The following is a 20,901-nucleotide window of genomic DNA, read 5'->3' as shown; positions in this document are numbered from 1 at the left end:
AGGGTCAGTGCTGAGGGAGTGCCGCACTGTCAGAAGGTCAGTGCTGAGGGAGTGCCGCACTGTCAGAAGGTCAGTGCTGAGGGAGTGCCGCACTGTCAGAGGGTCAGTGCTGAGGGAGTCCCGCACTGTTGGAGTGTCAGTGCTGAGGGAGTGCCGCACTGTCAGAGGGTCAGTGCTAAGGGAGTGCCGCACTGTCAGAGGGTCAGTGCTAGGGAGTGCCGCACTGTCAGAGGGTCAGTGCTGAGGGAGCACCGCACTGTTGGAGTGTCAGTGCTGAGGGAGCACCGCACTGTTGGAGTGTCAGTGCTGAGGGAGTGCCGCACTGTCAGAGGGTCAGTGCTGAGGGAGTGCCGCACTGTCGGAGGGTCAGTGCTGAGGGAGTGCCGCACAGTCGGAGGATCAGTGCTGAGGGAGTGCCGCACAGTCGGAGGATCAGTGCTGAGGGAGTGCCACACTGAGGCTCAGTGCTGAGGGAGTGCCACACTGTTGGAGAGTCAGCACTGGGGGAGTGCTGAGGGAGTGCCGCACAGTCGGAGCCTCAGTGCAGAGGGAGGGCCGCACTGTCGGAGGGTCAGTGCTGACAGTATCGCACTGTCGGAGGGTCAGTGCTGAGGGAGCACCGCACTGTCAGAGGGTCAGTGCTGAGGGAGCGCTGCATTGTCAGAGGGTCAGTGCTGAGGGAGTACCGCACTGTCGGAGGGTCAGTGCTGAGGGAGTGCCACACTGTCGGAGTGTCAGTGCTGAGGGAGCGCTGCATTGTCAGACGGGCAGTGCTGAGGGAGTACCGCACTGTCGGAAGGGTCAGTGCTGAGTGAGTGCTGCACTGTCGAAGGGTCAATGCTGAGGGAGTGCCTCACTGTCGAAGGGTCAGTGCTGAGGGAGTGCCACACTTTCGAAGGGTCAGTGCTGAGAGGGTGCTGCACTGTCGGAAGGTCAGTGCTGAGGGAGCGCTGCATTGTCAGAGGGTCAGTGCTGAGGGAGTACCGCACTGTCAGAAGGGTCAGTGCTGAGTGAGTGCTGCACTGTCGAAGGGTCAATGCTGAGGGAGTGCCACACTGTCGGAGGGTCAGTGCTGAGGGTGCGCTGCACTGTCGGAGGGTCAATGCTGAGGGAGCGCAACACTGTTGGAGGGTCAGTGCTGAGGGAGTGCCACACTGTCGGATTGTCAGTGCTGAGCGAGTGCCGCACTGTCAGAGGCTCAGTGCTGAGGGAGTGCCGGACTGTTTGAGGCTCAGTGCTGAGGGAGTGTCACACTCTTGGTGGGTCAGTGCTGAGGGAGTGCCACACTGTTTGAGGGTCAGTGCTGAGGGGGTGCTGCACTGTCACAGAGCCATGCAGAGGGAGGACCGCACTGTCAGAGGGTCAGTGCTGACAGTGCCGCACTGTCGGAGGGTCAGTGCTGAGGGAGCACTGCACTGTCAGAGGGTCAATGCTGAGGGAATGCCTCACTGTCGGAGGGTCAGTGCTGAGGGAGTGCCACACTGTCGGAGTGTCAGTGCTGTGGGAGTGCCACACTGTCAGAGGCTCAGTGCTGAGGGAGTGCCGCACTGTCGGAGTGTCAGTGCTGAGGGAGTGCCGCACTGTCAGAGGCTCAGTGCTGTGGGAGGGTCACACTGTCGGAGGGTCAGTGCTGAGGGAGTGCCGCACAGTCAGAGGCTCAGTGCTGAGGGAGTGCCGCACTGTCAGAGGGCCATGCAGAGGGAGTGCCGCACTGTCAGATGGCCATGCAGAGGGAGTGCCGCACTGTCGGAGGGTCAGTGCTGAGGGAGCCACCTTGTCCCTGGTTTAATATTGCCTCATTAATGGTGCAGTGTACCATCTGTTCTGCCCAGGGTGGTCAGGCTAGATTTTGTGTCTGTAATGAAATGTGAAGCTGTGTTTCTGACTGTGAACATTCCTTACTGACCCAGTGCTGAGCAATAGTTACTGGCAATTAGTACCATCAGTGACCCAAGGGATGCTTTGTTGGAATGATTTCAATTTGTGAGCAAATCCAGAGTTTTTTGCATACCCCTGAATTTCCAGAGCAAATGAATATTTCCACTGGATCCCAGAGCCCATCTTGATCCACCCAAACTGGGAATGTTCCTTTCAATTAGATTCATCCCACTCTCAATTCGTCCTATTAGCAATAGAAATTGACAGCTACAAAACCGTGAGTAAATCCTGGAGCAGTTAGCCCTAACTTTATACCATATCAGAATGTCACACAATCAGAAAGGCATTTACTGGGCAGACCAGACAGAGTCATAGAGGTGTGCAGCACGGAAACAGACCCTTCCACGCTGACCAGTTATCCTAAACTAATCTAGTCCCACCTGCCAGCACCCAGCCCATATTCCTCCAAACCCTTCCTATTCATATGCCTTTTAAATGTTGCAATTGTACCAGCCTCCACCACTTCCTCTGGCAGCTCATTCCATACACGTACCACCCTCTGCATGAAAAAGTTGCCCCTTAGGTTCCTTTTATACCTTTCCCCTCTCATCCTAAACCTATGCCCTCTAGCTCTGGACTCCCGACCCCAGGGAAAAGACTTTGTCTATTTATCTTGTCCAAGCCCCTCATGATTTTGTAAACCGCTACAAGGTCACCCGTCAGCCTCCAACGCTCCAGGGAAAACAGCCCCCCAGCCTGTTCAGCCTCTGCTTATAGCTAAAACCCTCCAACCCTGGCAACATCCTTGTAAATCATTTTGGAACCCTTTCAAGTTTCTTTAGATAGGAAGGAGATCAGAATTGAACACTGTATTCCAAAAGTGGGCTAACCAAGATCCTGTACAGCCGCAACATGACCTCCCAACCCCTGTACTCAATACTCTGACCAATAAAGGAAAGCATACCAAACGCCGCCTTCACTATCCTATCTACCTGGGACTCCACTTTCAAGGAACTATGAGCCTGCACTCCAAGGTCTCTTTGTTCAGTAACACTCCCCAGGACCTTACCATTAAGTGTATAAGGCCTGCCCTGATTTGCTTTCTCAAAATGCAGCACCTCACATTTATATAAATTAAACTCCATCTGCCACTCCTCAGCCCATTGGCCCATCTGATCAAGATCCTGTAGTAATCCGAGGTCACCTACTTCGCTGTCCACTACACCTCCAATTTTGGTGTCATCTGCAAACTTACTAACTGGACCTCCTATTTTGGAGATGCCGGTGTTGGGCTGGGGTGTACATTGTTAAAAATCACACAACACCAGGTTATAATCCAACAGGTTTCATTGGAAGCACTAGCTTTCAGAGCAACAACCACCTGATGAAGGAGCAGCGCTCCGAAAGCTAGTGCTTCCAAATAAACCTGTTGGACTATAACCTGGTGTTGTGTGATTTTTAACTTTGTATACCTTCTGTGTTCATATCCAAATCATTTATATAAATGACAAAAACTGGTGGACCCAGCACCGATCCTTGTGGCACTTCACTGGTCACAGGCCTCCAGTCTGAAAAACAACCCTCCATCACCACCCTCTGTCTTCTACCTTTGAGCCAATTCTGTATTCAAATGGCTAGTTCTCCCAGTATTCCATGAGATCTAACCTTGCTAACCAGTCTTCCATGGGGAACCTTGTCAAATGCCTTACTGAAGTCCATATAGATCACATCCACTGCTCTGCCCTCATCAATCCACTTTGTTACTTCTTCAAAAAACTCAATTAAGTTTGTGAGACATGATTTCCCACGCACAAAGTCATGCTGACTATCCCTAATCAGTCCTTGCCTTTCCAAATACATGTACATCCTGTTCCTCAGGATTCCCTCCAACAACTTGCCCACCACTGAGGTCAGGCTCACCAGTCTATAGTTCCCTGGCTTGTCTTTACTGCCCTTCTTAAACAGTGGCACCTCATTAGTCAACCTCCAGTCTTCTGGCACCTCACCTGTGTCTATGGATGATACAAATTTCTCAGCAAGGGGTCCAGCAAAGATGTGAGGGATAAAGTTTTCACAGAGTGTTAGGACTCTGGAACATACTGCCATGGTAGTGGTGGAGACAGCTATGATAGGAGTGTTTCAGGGGCTTTTAGATAGGCACATGAATACGCAAGGAATGGAGGGCTACAGACTAAGGGCAGGCAGAAGGGATTCATTTAATTTGGCGCCATGTTCGGGACAACACTGTGGGCCGAAGGGCCTGTTCCTGTGCTGTACTGTTCCATGTTCAATCACTTCCCTAGCTTCCCACAGAGTTCCGGGTACACCTGATCAGGTCCCAGGGATTTATCCACTTCCAGCAACCCCCTCCCCCCTCTGTAATCTGGATATTTTTCAAGATATCATTATTTCCTTACAATCTGTAACTTCCATGTCCTTTCCACAGTAAACACTGATACAAAATACTCGTTTAGTATCTCCCCCATCTCCTGCAGTTCCACACAAAGGTTGCCTTGCTGATCTTTGAAGGGTCCTACTGTCTCCCTAGTTACCCTTTTAATATATTTATAGAAACCCTTTGGATTCTCCTTAACCCTATTTGCCAGAGCAATCTCATGTCCCCTTTTTGCCCTCCTGATTTCCCTCTTGTGTATACTCCTACTGCCTTTATACTCTACTCAGGATTTACTCAACCCTTGCTGTCTGTACCTGACATATGTTTCCTTCAGTTTCTCTCGTTATCCAGCCTTGCCCTTCACCCTAACAGGAACATAGTGTCCCAATACCAGGAGAGTTATGTGAGGATCGTTATGATCAGACTGAACGGCATTGTACTAATCTTCATGGTAACTTCATTTTCAATATTGTCTAACAGATAATGAAGTAAGCACTGACTGCCCACTGACTGTGACCTTCCTGTGTAGATAACACAGTGAAAAAGGGTCAATCCAAGCAGCTTCTTGCCAGGACCTGGTCTGTATCTGGAAACAATTCTCAGTTTTGCCCTTTGAGACCATGAACATCTGACCGGGTTCCACTGTATAAGCCACTCGACATTAATTTAACCAAGAGCCACCAGCCTCTCTGAATCCTGAAAAAAAGGAACATCTCTTACCGGCAAAACTGCGGCAAAAAAGATGTAGCAAAAGAGCAGATCCAAGTGGAGACCTCATATTGCCCCGTCCTTATCCAGGGGTCTTGTTCTCATTGTTTTCTTTCCGATTCCATAGAAAAGGTTTTAACCAGCACCAGGGAATAAACACTGCTGGCTATTTCAGAATTTCCTCTGATAAACGGCAGGAAATCTCTGCAACCTGACTGAAACTCAGCCAAAGGGAAATTTTGTTTTTGACAATTTGTAACAGATTAGTCAGGATACTGCGCACCACTCCTTTATAAATAAAAATCAGAAAGCTGCACAAAGAATTGTCCCAGTCAAACTATAGAATGCCAACTTCAAACCCGGCCCAGCAGCCAATTCCATCATAAACTCAGAAACGTCAGCTGTCTGTAATGTCTAAAAATTATCAGCACGTCAAGGGTCTGAGCAATTAGACCCTGGGTTTATGGATCGTGTCTGGATCTAATGAGTTGGAAAAGATTGAGCTTGGGCCTTTCTGAATGCAGAGAATGACAGAATGAATGCACTTGGCTTCAGACATCAGCCCTGATGTAGCAGAGCAGAAACTATCACTTTGACACAGCCCATAGCTTTTCCAAAAACACAGATACACAGGATTCATTTTCAGGTTGAACAGAGACTTTAGCTTAATTGTTACAATGTTCAAATTAACTCCAGAAATTTCAGTACATAACCCAGACTGACATTTCCAGGGCAATGTGTCCGCACGGTCAGAGGGATTGTTTTAAAATTTAATTTTGGGTCATGAGTATCACTAGCTGGGCCCAGCATTTATTGCCCCGTCCCTAGTTGCCCCTTGAGAAGGTGGGGGTGAGCTGCCTTCCTGAACCACTGCAGTCCATGTGCTGTGGGTTGATCCACAATGCCCTTAGGGAGGGGATTCCAGGATTCTGACTCAGTGACATTGAAGGAATGGTGATATATTTCCAAGTCAGGATGGCGAGTGGCTTGGAGGGGGACTTGCAGGGGGTGGTGTTCCCATGTATCTGCTGCCCATGCCCTTCTTGATGGATGTGGCCGTGGGTTTGGAAGGTGCTGTCTGAGGATCGTTGGTGAATTTCTGCAGACCATCTTATAGATGGTACACACTGCTGCTACTGAGCATCAGTGATAATGTTTGTGGATGTGGTGTCAATCAAGCGGCTGCTTTGTCCTGGATGGTGTCAAGCTTCTTGAGTGATGTTGGAGCTGCCCCCATCCAGGCAAGTGGGCAGTATTCCAACACATTCCTGAGTTGTGCCTTGTAGATGGTGGGACAGGCTTTGGGGAGTCAGGAGGGGAGTTATGCTCTGCAGTATCCCCAGCCTCTGCAGGACAGTAATGGAGCAGCAGGGCAGGATGTGGGCTCTTGCCTGGGCCTTATCTGCTCCCAGATGCTCACTTCCTTATTTTTTTCTTTTTACATCTGCTCTTTTTATTTTTTCCTTTCTTTCATTTTTCTTTTCTTTGGTGGGTCGGCCAGCAGCATTGGCCTGGCCTGCATGGAGCAGCAGCGGCCTCCTGACAATCAGGGGCAAGGATGGCAGCAGCAGGGGATGTCCTCCTGGCACCCAGGGCTGGCGGTGACAGTGGGCAAAGCTCCTCCAGTGATTGGGGAGGCAGCAGCGGCGAGGTGACATCTCGGAGGAGGACGGCTGGAGCAGGTCTCTTAGTGTGGCAGTGACCCGGCCTGGCAGTGGTCAGGGTCCCCTGGTTGCGTTATACCTGGAGGAGGGACCTTCTGGCCTCGTCAAGGCTGGAGCAATGTAAGGGTCTCCTGGTTATGGGCCAAGGGTGGATTCAGTATGGGACTGGGTGGCAGCAGTGTTGGTAAGGTGGACCAGTGGTGACGCCGAAACTGTCATCTCCCACGTTGGTGAGCTGACTCAGGGCTCAGAACTCTCTCTTATATCTCTTGATCCTTTTTATTCTTACACTATTCAAAATGGCACCAGAGTGTGATGACAGTTGAAGCTTCTCACTAATTTTACTATATTTTTCACTGGAGAATGCAAGTGAAAATAAATCATTCAAGTTTAGATGAGTTTCTGTTCCATGGTAAACACACAATGTTGAAAGTGGGAGTTCATTAAGATCATGCCATTGAATGATGGGCCAATAATTGGGAGGAGAAAGTGAGGTCTGCAGATGCTGGAGATCAGAGCTGAAAATGTGTTGCTGGAAAAGCGCAGCAGGTCAGGCAGCATCCAGGGAACAGGAGAATCGACGTTTCGGGTATAAGCCCCTCTTCAGGAATCCTGAAGAAGGGCTTATGCCCTAAACAATAATTGGGAGCTCTCTTATTGGAGATGGTCATTGTCTGGCAGTTGTGAGGTGTGAATGTTACTTACCACTTGTCAGCCCCAAGCCTGGATATTGTTCAGATCTTGATGCACTTGAACATGGACTGCTTCAGTATCTGAGGAGTCATGAATGGTGCTGAACATTGTTCAATCATCAGTGAACATCCTCATTTCCGACCTTATGTTGGAGGGAAGGTCATTGATGAAGCAGCTGAAGATGGTTGGGCCTAGGACACTACCCTGAGGAACTCCTGAAGAAATGTCTGGAGCTAAGATGACCGACCCTCCAACAACCACAACCAGCTTTCTATACTCCGGGTATGACTGTAACCAGTGGAGAGTTTTCCCCTGATACCCATTGATTCCAGTTTTGCCAGGGTTCCTTGATGCCAAGAGCTGTCACACTCCCCTCACCTCTGGAATTCAACCCTTTTGTCCATGTTTGGACCAGGGCTGGAATGAGGTCAGGAGCTGAGTGGCCCTGGTGGAACCCAAACTGGGCATCACTGAGCAGGTTATAGCTGAGCTGGTGCTGCCAGATAGCCCTGTTGATGACACCGTCCATCACGTTCATGATGATCTGGAGTAGACTGATGGGATGGTTATTGCGAATAATCCAGAATACACATGCACAATTTTCCATATTATCGACACTTTGCAAATTGCGGGAGTATTTTAACCAATTTGGACATATTTTTACACATCTCAGCGAAGACTTAAACCGGAGCCTTCTGGCTAAGAAGGAGGGACACTACGCCTGCATCGCAAGGAAACTGAAGCCAGTGTTGTAACAGTATTGGAAGAGCTTGGCTAAGGGAACATCAGTCTGCGGTATTATTGGTGGAATGTTGTCAGACGGTCAGTGCTGAGGGAATGCCGCACTGTCGGAGGGTCAGTGCTGAGGGAGTGCCGCACTGTCGGAGGGTCGGTGCTGAGGGAGTGCTGCACTGTCGGAGGGTCGGTGCTGAGGGAGTGCCGCACTGTCGGAGGGTCGGTGCTGAGGGAGTGCTGCACTGTCGGAGGGTCGGTGCTGAGGGAGTGCCGCACTGTCGGAGAGTCGGTGCTGAGGGAGTGCTGCACTGTCGGAGGGTCGGTGCTGAGGGAGTGCCGCACTGTCGGAGAGTCGGTGCTGAGGGAGTGCTGCACTGTCGGAGGGTCAGTGCTGAGGGAGTGCCGCACTGTCGGAGGGTCGGTGCTGAGGGAGTGCCGCACTGTCGGAGGGTCAGTGCTGAGGGGGTGCCGCACTGTCAGAGGGTCAGTGCTGAGGGAGTGCCTCACTGTCGGAGGGTCAGTACTGAGGGAATGCTGCACTGTTGGAGGGTCAGTGCTGAGGGAGTGCCGTACTGTCAGAGTGTCAGTGCTGAGGGAATGCCACACTGTTGGAGGGTCAGTCCTGAGGGAGTGCCGCACTGTCGGGGGATCAGTGCTGAGGGAGTGCCACACTGTCGGAGGGTCAGTACTGAGGGAGTGCCACACTGTCGGAGGGTTAGTGCTGAGGGAGCGCCGCACTGTTGGAGGGTCAGTACTGAGTGGGTGCCACACTGTCGGAGGGTCAGTGCTGAGGGAGTGCCGCACTGTCGGAGGGTCAGTGCTGAGGGAGTGCCGCACTGTCGGAGGGTCAGTGCTGAGGGAATGCTGCACTGTCAGAGTGTCAGTGCTGAGGGAGTGCCTCACTGTCGGAGGGTCAGTGCTGAGGGAATGCTGCACTGTCGGAGGGTCAGTGCTGAGGGAGTGCCGCACTGTCAGAGTGTCAGTGCTGAGGGAGTGCCTCACTGTCGGAGGGTCAGTGCTGAGGGAATGCTGCACTGTCGGAGGGTCAGTGCTGAGGGAGTGCCGCACTGTCGGAGGGTCAGTGCTGAGGGAGTGCCGCACTGTCGGAGGGTCAGTGCTGAGGGAATGCTGCACTGTCAGAGTGTCAGTGCTGAGGGAGTGCCTCACTGTCGGAGGGTCAGTGCTGAGGGAATGCTGCACTGTCGGAGGGTCAGTGCTGAGGGAGTGCCGCACTGTCAGAGTGTCAGTGCTGAGGGAGTGCCTCACTGTCGGAGGGTCAGTGCTGAGGGAATGCTGCACTGTCGGAGGGTCAGTGCTGAGGGAGTGCCGCACTGTCAAAGTGTTTGTGCTGAGGGAGTGCCGAATTATGGAAGGGTCAGTACTGAGGGAGTGCTGCACTGTCGGAGGGTCAATGCTGAGGGGGCTTCGCACTGTTGGAAGGTCAGTGCTGAGGGAGTGCTGCACTGTCGGAGGGTCAATGCTGAGGGGGCTTCGCACTGTTGGAAGGTCAGTGCTGAGGGAGTGCTGCACTATTGGAGGGTCAGTGCTGAGGGAATGCCGCATTGTCAGAGAATCAGTACTGAGGGAGTGCCGAATTATGGGACAGTCAGTGCTGAGGGTGTGCCGCACTGTCGGAGGGTCAGTGCTGAGGGTGTGCCGCACTGTCGGAGGGTCAGTGCTGAGGCAGTGCCGCACTGTCGGCGGGTCAATGCTGAGGGAGTGCTCCTATTGGATGCTCTCACTGGGTCAGGTGCTCCCCATTGAATCAGTGTTGCTGGAAATTTAATCTTTTTTTTGTGGTGTCAAGAGAACATGTTGTTTCTTTAAGTTTGATTTGTATTTGCAAAGTTCTGAGGAAATCAGACGTGATTATCATTCAGGTTATGTCGTCTCCAAAGTGGTGATGGGCCCTGGGAGTGCAGCAACGCTGATCAAACTATGAACAAAGAGAGAACTGGTTGTGACAGGCTATTTGTGAACTTGCTTCTTTGTCCAGTATCTGAGAGAACATTTCAAGCTGGGCTCCAGGCAACTCCCTGAATGCAGCTGAACATGATGTGCCCTTCTCTCACATCGGACAAGTGGTTACAGTTACCCTTCTGTTTCAGGGATAGCCAACGTCAATATTCCCACGTAATTTGCCAACCTCGATTACCAACTCTCCCAGGGAGACTTGGGACAATTGTCACACATAAAGGTATTGTGCTTCTTTCTAAATTAAATATTAATGATGAGCATCACATTAACATTTCTCAACAACCATTGATTTTGTTTCCTGAAGATGATTCATGATTTTCATTGAAATTACCTGCCCACACTTCAGTCACTGACCAATCAGTATTGGCTAAGGGTAGGACATCAATCACTTTGTCGAGGAATCTCCGCACACGAGGAATAATAATATCTGAGAGAATAAACACACATCCCACAGCATTGGAAGTGTCTAAAAGGTTTTTTGAGTCTTTGAACAGAATTACCGTTCTAACCAACATCTTTTGCCTATTAAAGAATAAGGTTCCTGAAAGTTCAATCCCTTTATTTCATTTCAAATTGAAGAATTGAGAGAATTCAAAAGAAGTCAAGTGTGACTTTTTACAAAGCTGCGTTTTCCATTGTTTGGAGTCTATTGGTTTAATGACATGAACCTAATAAACATAGGAGTCCCCACCACAGTGCCTTGGTGTGGATGTGAACACATCCTGCTTAAAACATGAGGATCTCAGAGCACATCAACAATGTCAATATCTTCACCTGAATGTTTAACTCCTCAATGCTAGAGAGGATTTATTTACTGTCATCTTCGAATGACCATGTGCCATTTCCAACGTGGAATCAATTTGTGATATCAGCTGATATGGCATCAAATGACTAGTTTTGATTACCAGGCCCATTTCCAAACCAGACAGTGAATAAATCAAAGGTTCAAAACCATCACCTCCCCCAAAAAACCGTGAAGACATGAACTTCAACAATAAATTCGGCAATAATCCAGACCAGCAGTAATTAATTATCCTGACTGATACATTCAGGTTTCTCAACATCATTTGAATAAGGCTGTTAGGAAATGTGTGAGACATTTCTTGCCTGAGTGAGTGCTGAGAATGTGGAAGACACTCTAACTGGGATTGGTCAAAGGTTCCTTTAAGAATCCTGCAGCTGATTTTGCTGGAAACATCTTTGGGAAATTATGCAGCCACCAATCCTTCTTCTAAAACTAATCTACAGGTCAGTGTTCAGTGTGAAGGATAGGCCACTAAAAGCAGTTTATTATATAATGTTAACACAAGAGGCTACATTATGATAAGACTGAGTAACTCTGTTATCCTGCTGGAAACCATGAGTATCTCCCAAGAGATAGCAGGGGAAGTTATGTTCCATGGTTGTTGACAGTACAGCTCAGACTCACAGACTGGAACACCTATGACAGACAACTAAAACAATTGTACATATCCCAGTTGGGGGACCCTTTCAGACCAATTCCGATACACAATATCTCCAAGCAGCCTTTCCTTTTCCTTTATTGAACTGGTAATAACAATGCTTGACCATATTTTAACTCTGCTCCTACCCCTTCTACTCTCAAGTCTCTTGACTTTATAAGTTTACACTGAGTTGGACAAGTTACTGATTATCCATTTTAATGAGGAATGTTATTCCCTGACACCTGGAAGGTCTGCTGGATCTCCTAATTCCAGCACATCCATCACCGTGAGAATGTATAAATGTTGACATCAGAACATCATAATGTCTGGATGCTCTCCAATTTCTTCAAAATGTCTGCTGGAAGGTGGGTGCTGAGCTGTCAGAAGTAGCCTTCTGTTTCCAATCTTCTTACCAAGTTGATCTGGATGAGTGGCTCCCAGACAGCTACACTGTCTTTTAGTTGACAATACATTTTTGACACATTCTGTCATGACGATTGTCTTGTGGGTGAGCAATGTTCTGAGCCCATGAAGTCGATGATGTCTCCTTCGCCGGGAGTGTTAAAGAGTGGTCAAACATCAGTTGGGCTGATTCCAATTGGTCTGCACCTCAACTTGGGTTTATTAACATTCTTATCAGAATGATTGAATATTCTTCAGAAGAAGGATCACTGGACTCAAAACGTTAACTCTGTTTCTCTCTCCACAGATGGTGCCAGACCTGCTGAGTCTCTCCAGCCTTCTCTGTATTTGTTAGTCTCTTCTTTCACTTTTTTCTATGAATAACATGGTCTGTTAATGAACCGACAGAATAAAACAGAGTGCTAACTTGTTCTGATGGTGGTTTGGGGGCAGAAACCTGAAGTAATTTTATATATAACAAATTACTCCCTCCCAGATGACAAACTCAATTGTTTCTCTGAAAACTCAATAACTTTAAACCTGCTGGCTATGTATAAAAACCTCCTCCATGCCTTTGCATAAATTAAATTGTTCATTTTACATTCTGAAAGCTTTTTAAATTTATTGAAATTCTGCTGCATTTCAGCTTTATTTAAGTTTAAATTGTGGTTTCAAGTCAATTGCTGTAAATCTTGGAGAATTTTTAGTTTAAGAATCTTTAAAAAGATTGCAATTACATTTTAATCATTGATAAAGCAAGATGAATCTTGTTATAAGTTGTTAAATTGTAATGAGTTGTTCATTTTGTAAAAATGTCAAGCTCTTTTATACAATTCTTTGTTCTTTTTCTATATTTTAAATAATTAAAGCTGTTTTATAAGTTCAAACTTTAAAGACATTCTTTCAATAAAGCTTTCTCAGCTCCAGGACATCTCTGCGGGAGTTCCTCAGGGTAGTGTCCAGGGCCCAACCATCTTCAGCTGCTTCATCAATGACCTTCCCTCCATCATCGGCTCAGAGCTGAAGATGTTCGACAATGATTGCACAATGTTCAGTGCCATTCGAGTTTCCTCAGATACTGAAACAGTCCATGTTCAATTGCAACAAGATCTAGACAACTATCATTTGAGATCTTTTTTCTGTTTATCTGTCTGATACTCAGTGCTAATCCTGAATACATCATCATGTGATGATGTCACAGCTACAATTGGATCTGCTGTGTGAGGTGTTGGTAAGCATTTCCCTGAAGTCCTGACTCCCAAAGTGGGCACTGTGCAGTGCCACCTGAACAATAAACCACATGCCCATCATCTGCCCCTCAGCAAAGAATGTTTCAGTTCCTGCCAAAGGAAGCGATCTCAACCTTGGAATCACACTCAGAAATGACTGAATGTTTGTGAGAGTTTTATGGTCAGGACAAAGGCAGAAACTGGGTAAAAGTGTTAACTTCCTTTCAGTAGCCGCCTCCCCATCCCAAAGCCATGAAAGAGATCACTCATAAATGTAAAGGAAACTCATTTCAGGACAAAGGCCAATGTCCCGGCTCATTCAATATAGTCTGTTCATCATCAAATCAAATAAGCAGTGATTCACCCAACACTACCTGGAGTTAGTCCCAGCAGCAGTTAATCTCCTCTTTCATCTCGGTTTTATGTGAGCTGTGAACAAGGCTCACTGTGGAGTTTGTTACAGAATCACAATCACAGAATTGATACAATGCAGGAGAGGCCATTTGACCCATTGCATCAGCACTAGTTCTCTGAGTGTTTTAACCTCGTGACAATCTTTTGCCTTGCCCTGCAACCCTATACTGTTTAAATAATCATCCAATGCCCCTCTTAAATGCCTCAGTCAAACTTGCCTCCACCACATTTCCAGACAGTGCCATCCACACCCTGACTAATTGCTGTGTGAAATGAGTTTTCTTTTCTCAACTCACACATGTATGATTTATAAAACATTCTCCAGCCATCCCCTCCGCCCACTGGACCTACCCAGTGAAGCACACCAAGGGATGTTTGGGATGTGCACCTGCGATCTCTTGCATGTGTATTTGCACTCCCTCTGTCTCCCCGAGGTTCATACACCAAGACCATAAGTATACAAGAATTGTAATTACTAAAACACAAACACAAAATTTAATTATTGACAAAAACATTGATGAATTATAGAAATATTAACTTGTTAACAATTGTTGCTGGTAGTTAATGATCTAATTGCCTCTTATCATTTGATTTCTTGAATGATATGCACTGAATTCTCAAACAGCTCAGAGATAAACAATCTTGGCTGTTACTTCACAATCTGCCAATCTCCAATATTTTGCAACAAACAAATGACTGTGCTCCAGAAGAAAGGAACAGACCTTTTCACCATCAACTCAGTAACATTCAAGGATAGATTGAGAAAGTATGACAAATTGGATCACTTTTCAGAGAGCTAGTATAGATGGGAAGGGCAGAATGGCTTCCATCTAAAATGGAAACTCTGGGTGGCACATAGTGGACAGTCAGGAATAGGTCAACACATGTCAAAGCTGAGAAATCCAAGCCTGTCCAAATCCAAGTGGTTCAGATTTTCAGATTAATGGGATGCTCATTCCCAGGGACCACGTCGAATCATAGAATCACAGACCCTTGCAAGAAATATTCCCAAATTCTCCAACATTGCTTTCAATGTGACATTCACACATAGCCAAACAATTGCCTCTTTCTTTCTGCTACATATGTGATGACGTGACCCTCACAATCAGCCTCATCACAAAGAGGATATGACCATGAGGTTATCTGATCAAAGGGAATACATATTTCAAATGTTAGTTTGAAATCCCTGACTTTCCGGTTTCAGGAAGACAGTAATGTTGGTGCAAACAAAGCAGAGAGAAATTTCATACAAACTGGTGAAATGTTGATGAGCATTGTGCAGCCAATAAAACTTGAAAAATAAGATGCGAGACAGAAGGCAGAACGGGCTTCCCAACAGGGGGAGATTAAACATCTCGGAGCTATTCATGATGGCATCTGTGTATATTTGGCACATCAACAAGATTAAACTCTGCAAAATAACATTATCCCAGAATTGTGCTGACTGCTCTGATATAATCTTCAACAAATTAATCATAAAGAGCTTTCCACTGCTCAACTGCTCCATGTACTCCAACCACGTCAGTGCTGAGGGAGCGCTGCACTGTTGGAGGGTCAGTGCTGAGGAAGGAGCACAGTCAGAGGGTCAGCGCCCAGGTAGTGCCGCACTGAGAGAGTGCTGCACTGTTGGAGGGTCCATGCTGACGGAGTGCTGCACTGTCGAAGGATCAGTGCTGAGGAAGCAGGCAATGTTGGAGGGTCAGCACTGCAGAAGTGCCGCACTGAGAGAGCACTGTACTATTAGAGGGTCAGTGCTGAAGGAGCGCTGCACTGTCGGAGAGTCCGTGCTGAGGGACTGTTGCACTGGCGGAGGATCACTGCTGAGGGAGCACTGCACTGTTGGAGGGTCAGTGCTGAGGGAGCACTGCACTGTTGGAGGGTCAGTGCTGAGGGAGCGCTGCACTGCTGGAGAGTCCGTGATGAGGGAGTGCCGCACTGTCGGAGGGTCAGTGCTGAGGGAGTGTCGCACTGTCGAAGGGTCAGTGCTGAGGGAGTGTCGCACTGTCGAAGGGTCAGTGCTGAGGGAGTGCCGCACTGTCGGAGGGTCAGTGCTGAGGGAGTGCCGCACTGTCGAAGGGTCAGTGCTGAAGGAGCGCCACACTGTCGGAGGTTCAGTGCTGAGGGAGTGCCACACTGTCGGAGTGTCAGTGCTGAGGGAGCACCGCATTGTCGGAGGGTCAGTACTGTGGGAGTGCCACACTGTCGGAGTGTCAGTGCTGAGGGAGTGCCGCATTGTCGGAGGGTCAGTGCTGAGGGAGCGCTGCACTGTCGGAGGGTCAGTACTGAGGGAGTGCCGCACTGTCGAAGAGTCAGTGCTGAGGGAGTGCCGCACTGTCGAAGGGTCAGTGCTGAGGGAGTGCCGCACTGTCGAAGGGTCAGTGCTGAGGGAGTGCCGCACTGTCGGAGGGTCAGTGCTGAGGGAGTGCCGCATTGTCGGAGGGTCAGTCCTGAGGGAGTGCGGCACTGTCGGAGGGTCAGTGCTGAGGGAGTGCCGCACTGTCGGAGGGTCAGTGCTGAGGGAGTGCCGCACTGTCGGAGGGTCAGTGCTGAGGGAGTGCCGCACTGTCGGAGGGTCAGTGCTGAGGGAGTGCCGCACTGTCGGAGGGTCAGTGCTGAGGGAGTGCCGCACTGTCGGAGGGTCAGTGCTGAGGGAGTGCCGCACTGTCGAAGGGTCAGTGCTGAAGGAGCGCCACACTGTCGGAGGTTCAGTGCTGAGGGAGTGCCACACTGTCGGAGTGTCAGTGCTGAGGGAGCACCGCATTGTCGGAGGGTCAGTACTGAGGGAGTGCCACACTGTCGGAGTGTCAGTGCTGAGGGAGTGCCGCATTGTCGGAGGGTCAGTGCTGAGGGAGCGCTGCACTGTCGGAGGGTCAGTACTGAGGGAGTGCCGCACTGTCGAAGAGTCAGTGCTGAGGGAGTGCCGCACTGTCGAAGGGTCAGTGCTGAGGGAGTGCCGCACTGTCGAAGGGTCAGTGCTGAGGGAGTGCCGCACTGTCGGAGGGTCAGTGCTGAGGGAGTGCCGCATTGTCGGAGGGTCAGTCCTGAGGGAGTGCGGCACTGTCGGAGGGTCAGTGCTGAGGGAGTGCCGCACTGTCGGAGGGTCAGTGCTGAGGGAGTGCCGCACTGTCGGAGGGTCAGTGCTGAGGGAGTGCCGCACTGTCGGAGGGTCAGTGCTGAGGGAGTGCCGCACTGTCGGAGGGTCAGTGCTGAGGGAGTGCCGCACTGTCGGAGGGTCAGTGCTGAGGGAGTGCCGCACTGTCGGAGGGTCAGTGCTGAGGGAGAGCCGCACTGTCGGAGGGTCAGTGCTGAGGGAGGGGCGCACTGTCGGAGGGTCAGTGCTGAGGGAGAGCCGCACTGTCGAAGGGTCAGTGCTGAGGGAGTGCCGCACTGTCGGAGGGTCAGTGCTGAGGGAGTGCTGCACTGTTGGAGGGTCAGTGCTGAGGGAGTGCCGCACTGTCGGAGGTTGAGCACGGCACTGTCGGAGGGTCAGTGCTGAGGGAGTGTCGCACTGTCGAAGGGTCAGTGCTGAGGGAGTGTCGCACTGTCGAAGGGTCAGTGCTGAGGGAGTGTCGCACTGTCGAAGGGTCAGTGCTGAGGGAGTGCCGCACTGTCGGAGGGTCAGTGCTGAGGGAGTGCCGCACTGTCGAAGGGTCAGTGCTGAGGGAGTGCCGCACTGTCGAAGGGTCAGTGCTGAGGGAGTGGGCACTGTCAGAGGGTCAGTGCTGAGGGAGTGGGCACTGTCGGAGGGTCAGTGCTGAAGGAGCGCCGCACTGTCGGAGGGTCAGTGCTGAGGGAGTGCCGCACTGTCAGAGAGTACATGCTGAGGGAGAGCCGCACTGTCGGAGGGTCAGTGCTGAGGGAGTGCCGCACTGTCGGAGGGTCAGTATTGAGGGAGTGCCGCACTGTCGGAGGGACAGTGCTGAGGGAGAGCTGCACTGTCGAAGGGTCAGTGCTGTGGGTGTGCGGCACTGTTGGAGGATCAGTGCTGAGGGAGTGCACCACTGTCGAAGGGTCAGTGCTGAGGGAGTGCCGCACTGTCGGAGAGTCCATGCTGAGGGAGTGCCGCATTGTCGGAGGGTCAGTGCTGAGGGAGTGCTGCACTGTTGGAAGGTCAGTGCTGAGGGAGTGCCGCACTGTCAGAGGGTCAGGGCTGAGGGCGTGCTGCACTGTCGGAGCGTCAGTGCTGAGGGAGTGCCGCACTATTGGAGGGTCAGTGCTGAGGGAGTGCCGCACTGTCGGAGGGTCAGTGCTGAGGGAGTGCCGCACTGTCGGAGCGTCAGTGCTGAGGGAGTGCCGCACTATTGGAGGGTCAGTGCTGAGGGAGTGCCGCACTGTCGGAGGGTCAGTGCTGAGGGAGTGCCGCACTGTCGGAGGGTCAGTGCTGAGGGAGTGCCGCACTGCTGGAGGGTCAGTGCTGAGGGAGTGCCGCACTGTCGGAGGGTCAGTGCTGAGGGTGAGCCGCACTGTTGGAGGTTCAGTGCCGAGGGAGTGCTGCACTGTTGGAGGGTCAGTGCTGAGGGAGTGCCGCACTGTTGGAGGATCAGTGCTGAGGGAGTGCCGCACTGTGGAAGGGTCAGTGCTGAGGGAGTGCTGCACTGTCGGAGGTTGAGCACTGCACTGTCGGAGGGTCAGTGCTGAGGGAGTGCGGCACTGTTGGAGGGTCAGTGCTGAGGGAGTGCTGCACTGTCGGAGGTTGAGCACTGCACTGTCGGAGGGTCAGTGCTGAGGGAGTGCCGCACTGTCGGAGGGTCAGTGCTGAGGGAGTGCCGCACTGTCGGAGGGTCAGTGCTGAGGGAGTGCCGCACTGTCGGAGGGTCAGTGCTGAGGGAGTGCCGCACTGCTGGAGGGTCAGTGCTGAGGGAGTGCCGCACTGTCGGAGGGTCAGTGCTGAGGGTGAGCCGCACTGTTGGAGGTTCAGTGCCGAGCGAGTGCTGCACTGTTGGAGGGTCAGTGCTGAGGGAGTGCCGCACTGTTGGAGGATCAGTGCTGAGGGAGTGCCGCACTGTTGGAGGGTCAGTGCTGAGGGAGTGCTGCACTGTTGGAGGGTCAGTGCTGAGGGAGTGCGGCACTGTTGGAGGGTCAGTGCTGAGGGAGTGCTGCACTGTCGGAGGTTGAGCACTGCACTGTCGGAGGGTCAGTGCTGAGGGAGTGCTGCACTGTCGGAGGGTCAGTGCTGAGGGAGTGCCGCACTGTCGGAGGGTCAGTGCTGAGGGAGTGCCGCACTGTCGGAGGGTCAGTGCTGACGGAGTGCCGCACTGTTGAAGGGTCAGTGCTGAGGGAGTGCCGCACTGTCGGAGGTTGAGCACGGCACTGTCGGAGGGTTAGTGCTGAGGGAGTGCCGCACTGTCGGAGGGTCAGTGCTGAGGGAGTGCCGCACTGTCGGAGGGTCAGTGCTGAGGGAGTGCCGCACTGTCGGAGGGTCAGTGCTGAGGGAGAGCCGCACTGTCGAAGGGTCAGTGCCGAGGGAGTGCCGCACTGTCGAAGGGTCAGTGCCGAGGGAGTGCCGCACTGTCGAAGGGTCAGTGCTGAGGGAGTGGGCACTGTCGGAGGGTCAGTGCTGAGGGAGTGCCGCACTGTCGGAGGGTCAGTGCTGAGGGAGTGCCGCACTGTCGGAGGGTCAGTGCTGAGGGAGTGCCGCACTGTCAAAGGGTCAGTGCTGAGGGAGTGCCGCACTGTCGAAGGGTCAGTGCTGAGGGAGTGCCGCACTGTCGAAGGGTCAGTGCTGAGGGAGTGGGCACTGTCAGAGGGTCAGTGCTGAGGGAGTGGGCACTGTCGGAGGGTCAGTGCTGAGGGAGAGCCGCAATGTCGGAGGGTCAGTGCTGAGGGAGTGCCGCACTGTCGGAGAGTCCATGCTGAGGGAGAGCCGCACTGTCGGAGAGTCAGTGCTGAGGGAGCGCCGCACTGTCGGAGGGTCAGTATTGAGGGAGTGCCGCACTGTCGGAGGGACAGTGCTGAGGGAGAGCTGCACTGTCGAAGGGTCAGTGCTGTGGGAGTGCGGCACTGTTGGAGGGTCAGTGCTGAGGGAGTGCACCACTGTCGAAGGGTCAGTGCTGAGGGAGTGCCGCACTGTCGGAGAGTCCATGCTGACGGAGTGCCGCATTGTCGGAGGGTCAGGGCTGAGGGCGTGCTGCACTGTCGGAGCGTCAGTGCTGAGGGAGTGCCGCACTATTGGAGGGTCAGTGCTGAGGGAGTGCCGCACTGTCGGAGGGTCAGTGCTGAGGGAGTGCTGCACTGTCGAAGGGTCAGTGCTGAGGGAGTGCCGCACTGTCGGAGGGTCAGTGATAAGGGAGTGCGGTACTGTCGGAGAGTCAGTGCTGAGGGAGTGCCGCACTGTCGGAGGGTCAGTGCTGAGGGAGTGCCGCACTGTCGGAGGGTCAGTGCTGAGGGAGTGCCGCACTGTCGGAGGGTCAGTGCTGAGGGAGTGCCGCACTGTCGGAGGGTCAGTGCTGAGGGAGAGCCGCACTGTCGAAGGGTCAGTGCTGAGGGAGTGCCGCACTGTCGGAGGGTCAGTGCTGAGGGAGTGCTGCACTGTCGGAGGTTGAGCACGGCACTGTCGGAGGGTCAGTGCTGAGGGAGTGCCGCACTGTTGGAGGGTCAGTGCTGAGGGAGTGCGGCACTGTCGGAGGGTCAATGCTGAGGGAGTGCGGCACTGTCGGAGGGTCAGTACTGCAGAAGTGCCGCACTGAGAGAGCACTGTACTATTAGAGGGTCAGTGCTGAAGGAGCGCTGCACTGTCGGAGAGTCCGTGCTGAGGGACTGTTGCACTGTCGGAGGATCACTGCTGAGGGAGCACTGCACTGTTGGAGGGTCAGTGCTGAGGGAGTGTCGCACTGTCGAAGGGTCAGTGCTGAGGGAGTGTCGCACTGTCGAAGGGTCAGTGCTGAGGGAGCGCCACACTGTCGGAGGTTCAGTGCTGAGGGAGCGCCACACTGTCGGAGGTTCAGTGCTGAGGGAGTGCCACACTGTCGGAGGGTCAGTGCTGAGGGAGTGCCGCACTGTCGAAGGGTCAGTGCTGAGGGAGCGCCACACTGTCGGAGGTTCAGTGCTGAGGGAGTGCCACACTGTCGGAGGGTCAGTGCTGAGGGAGTGCCGCACTGTCGGAGGGTCAGTGCTGAGGGAGAGCCGCAATGTCGAAGGGTCAGTGCTGAGGGAGTGCCGCACTGTTGGAGGGTCAGTGCTGAGGGAGTGCGGCACTGTCGGAGGGTCAATGCTGAGGGAGTGCCGCACTGTCGGAGGGTCAGTGCTGAGGGAGTGCCGCACTGTCGGAGGGTCAGTGCTGAGGGAGTGCGGCACTGTCGGAGGGTCAATGCTGAGGGAGTGCCGCACTGTCGGAGGGTCAGTGCTGAGGGAGTGCCGCACTG

At 52.0% G+C, this 20,901-nt stretch overlaps 1 protein-coding gene across 1 annotated transcript in view; it reads right to left on the bottom strand.

Annotated features, from left to right (window-relative positions):
- Nucleotides 1-5,337, bottom strand: part of LOC122539537 (uncharacterized) — a 42,141-nt gene extending 36,804 nt beyond the window's left edge. The window contains exon 1 of the mRNA XM_043674502.2: nt 4,994-5,337. Within this exon, the coding sequence (XP_043530437.2) occupies nt 4,994-5,051 (58 nt within the window). The 5' untranslated portion in view covers nt 5,052-5,337. The remainder of the gene's footprint in view (nt 1-4,993) is intronic.
- Nucleotides 5,338-20,901: the final 15,564 nt, after the last annotated feature.

The sequence above is a fragment of the Chiloscyllium plagiosum genome, unplaced genomic scaffold (genome assembly GCF_037043375.1).
Source record: "Chiloscyllium plagiosum isolate Xiang-an unplaced genomic scaffold, Cpla_swu_hap1 HiC_scaffold_36, whole genome shotgun sequence".
NCBI lineage: Eukaryota > Metazoa > Chordata > Chondrichthyes > Orectolobiformes > Hemiscylliidae > Chiloscyllium > Chiloscyllium plagiosum.
The sequence above is the reverse complement of the archived record's forward strand: the minus strand, read 5'-3'. Positions and strand labels throughout refer to the sequence as shown.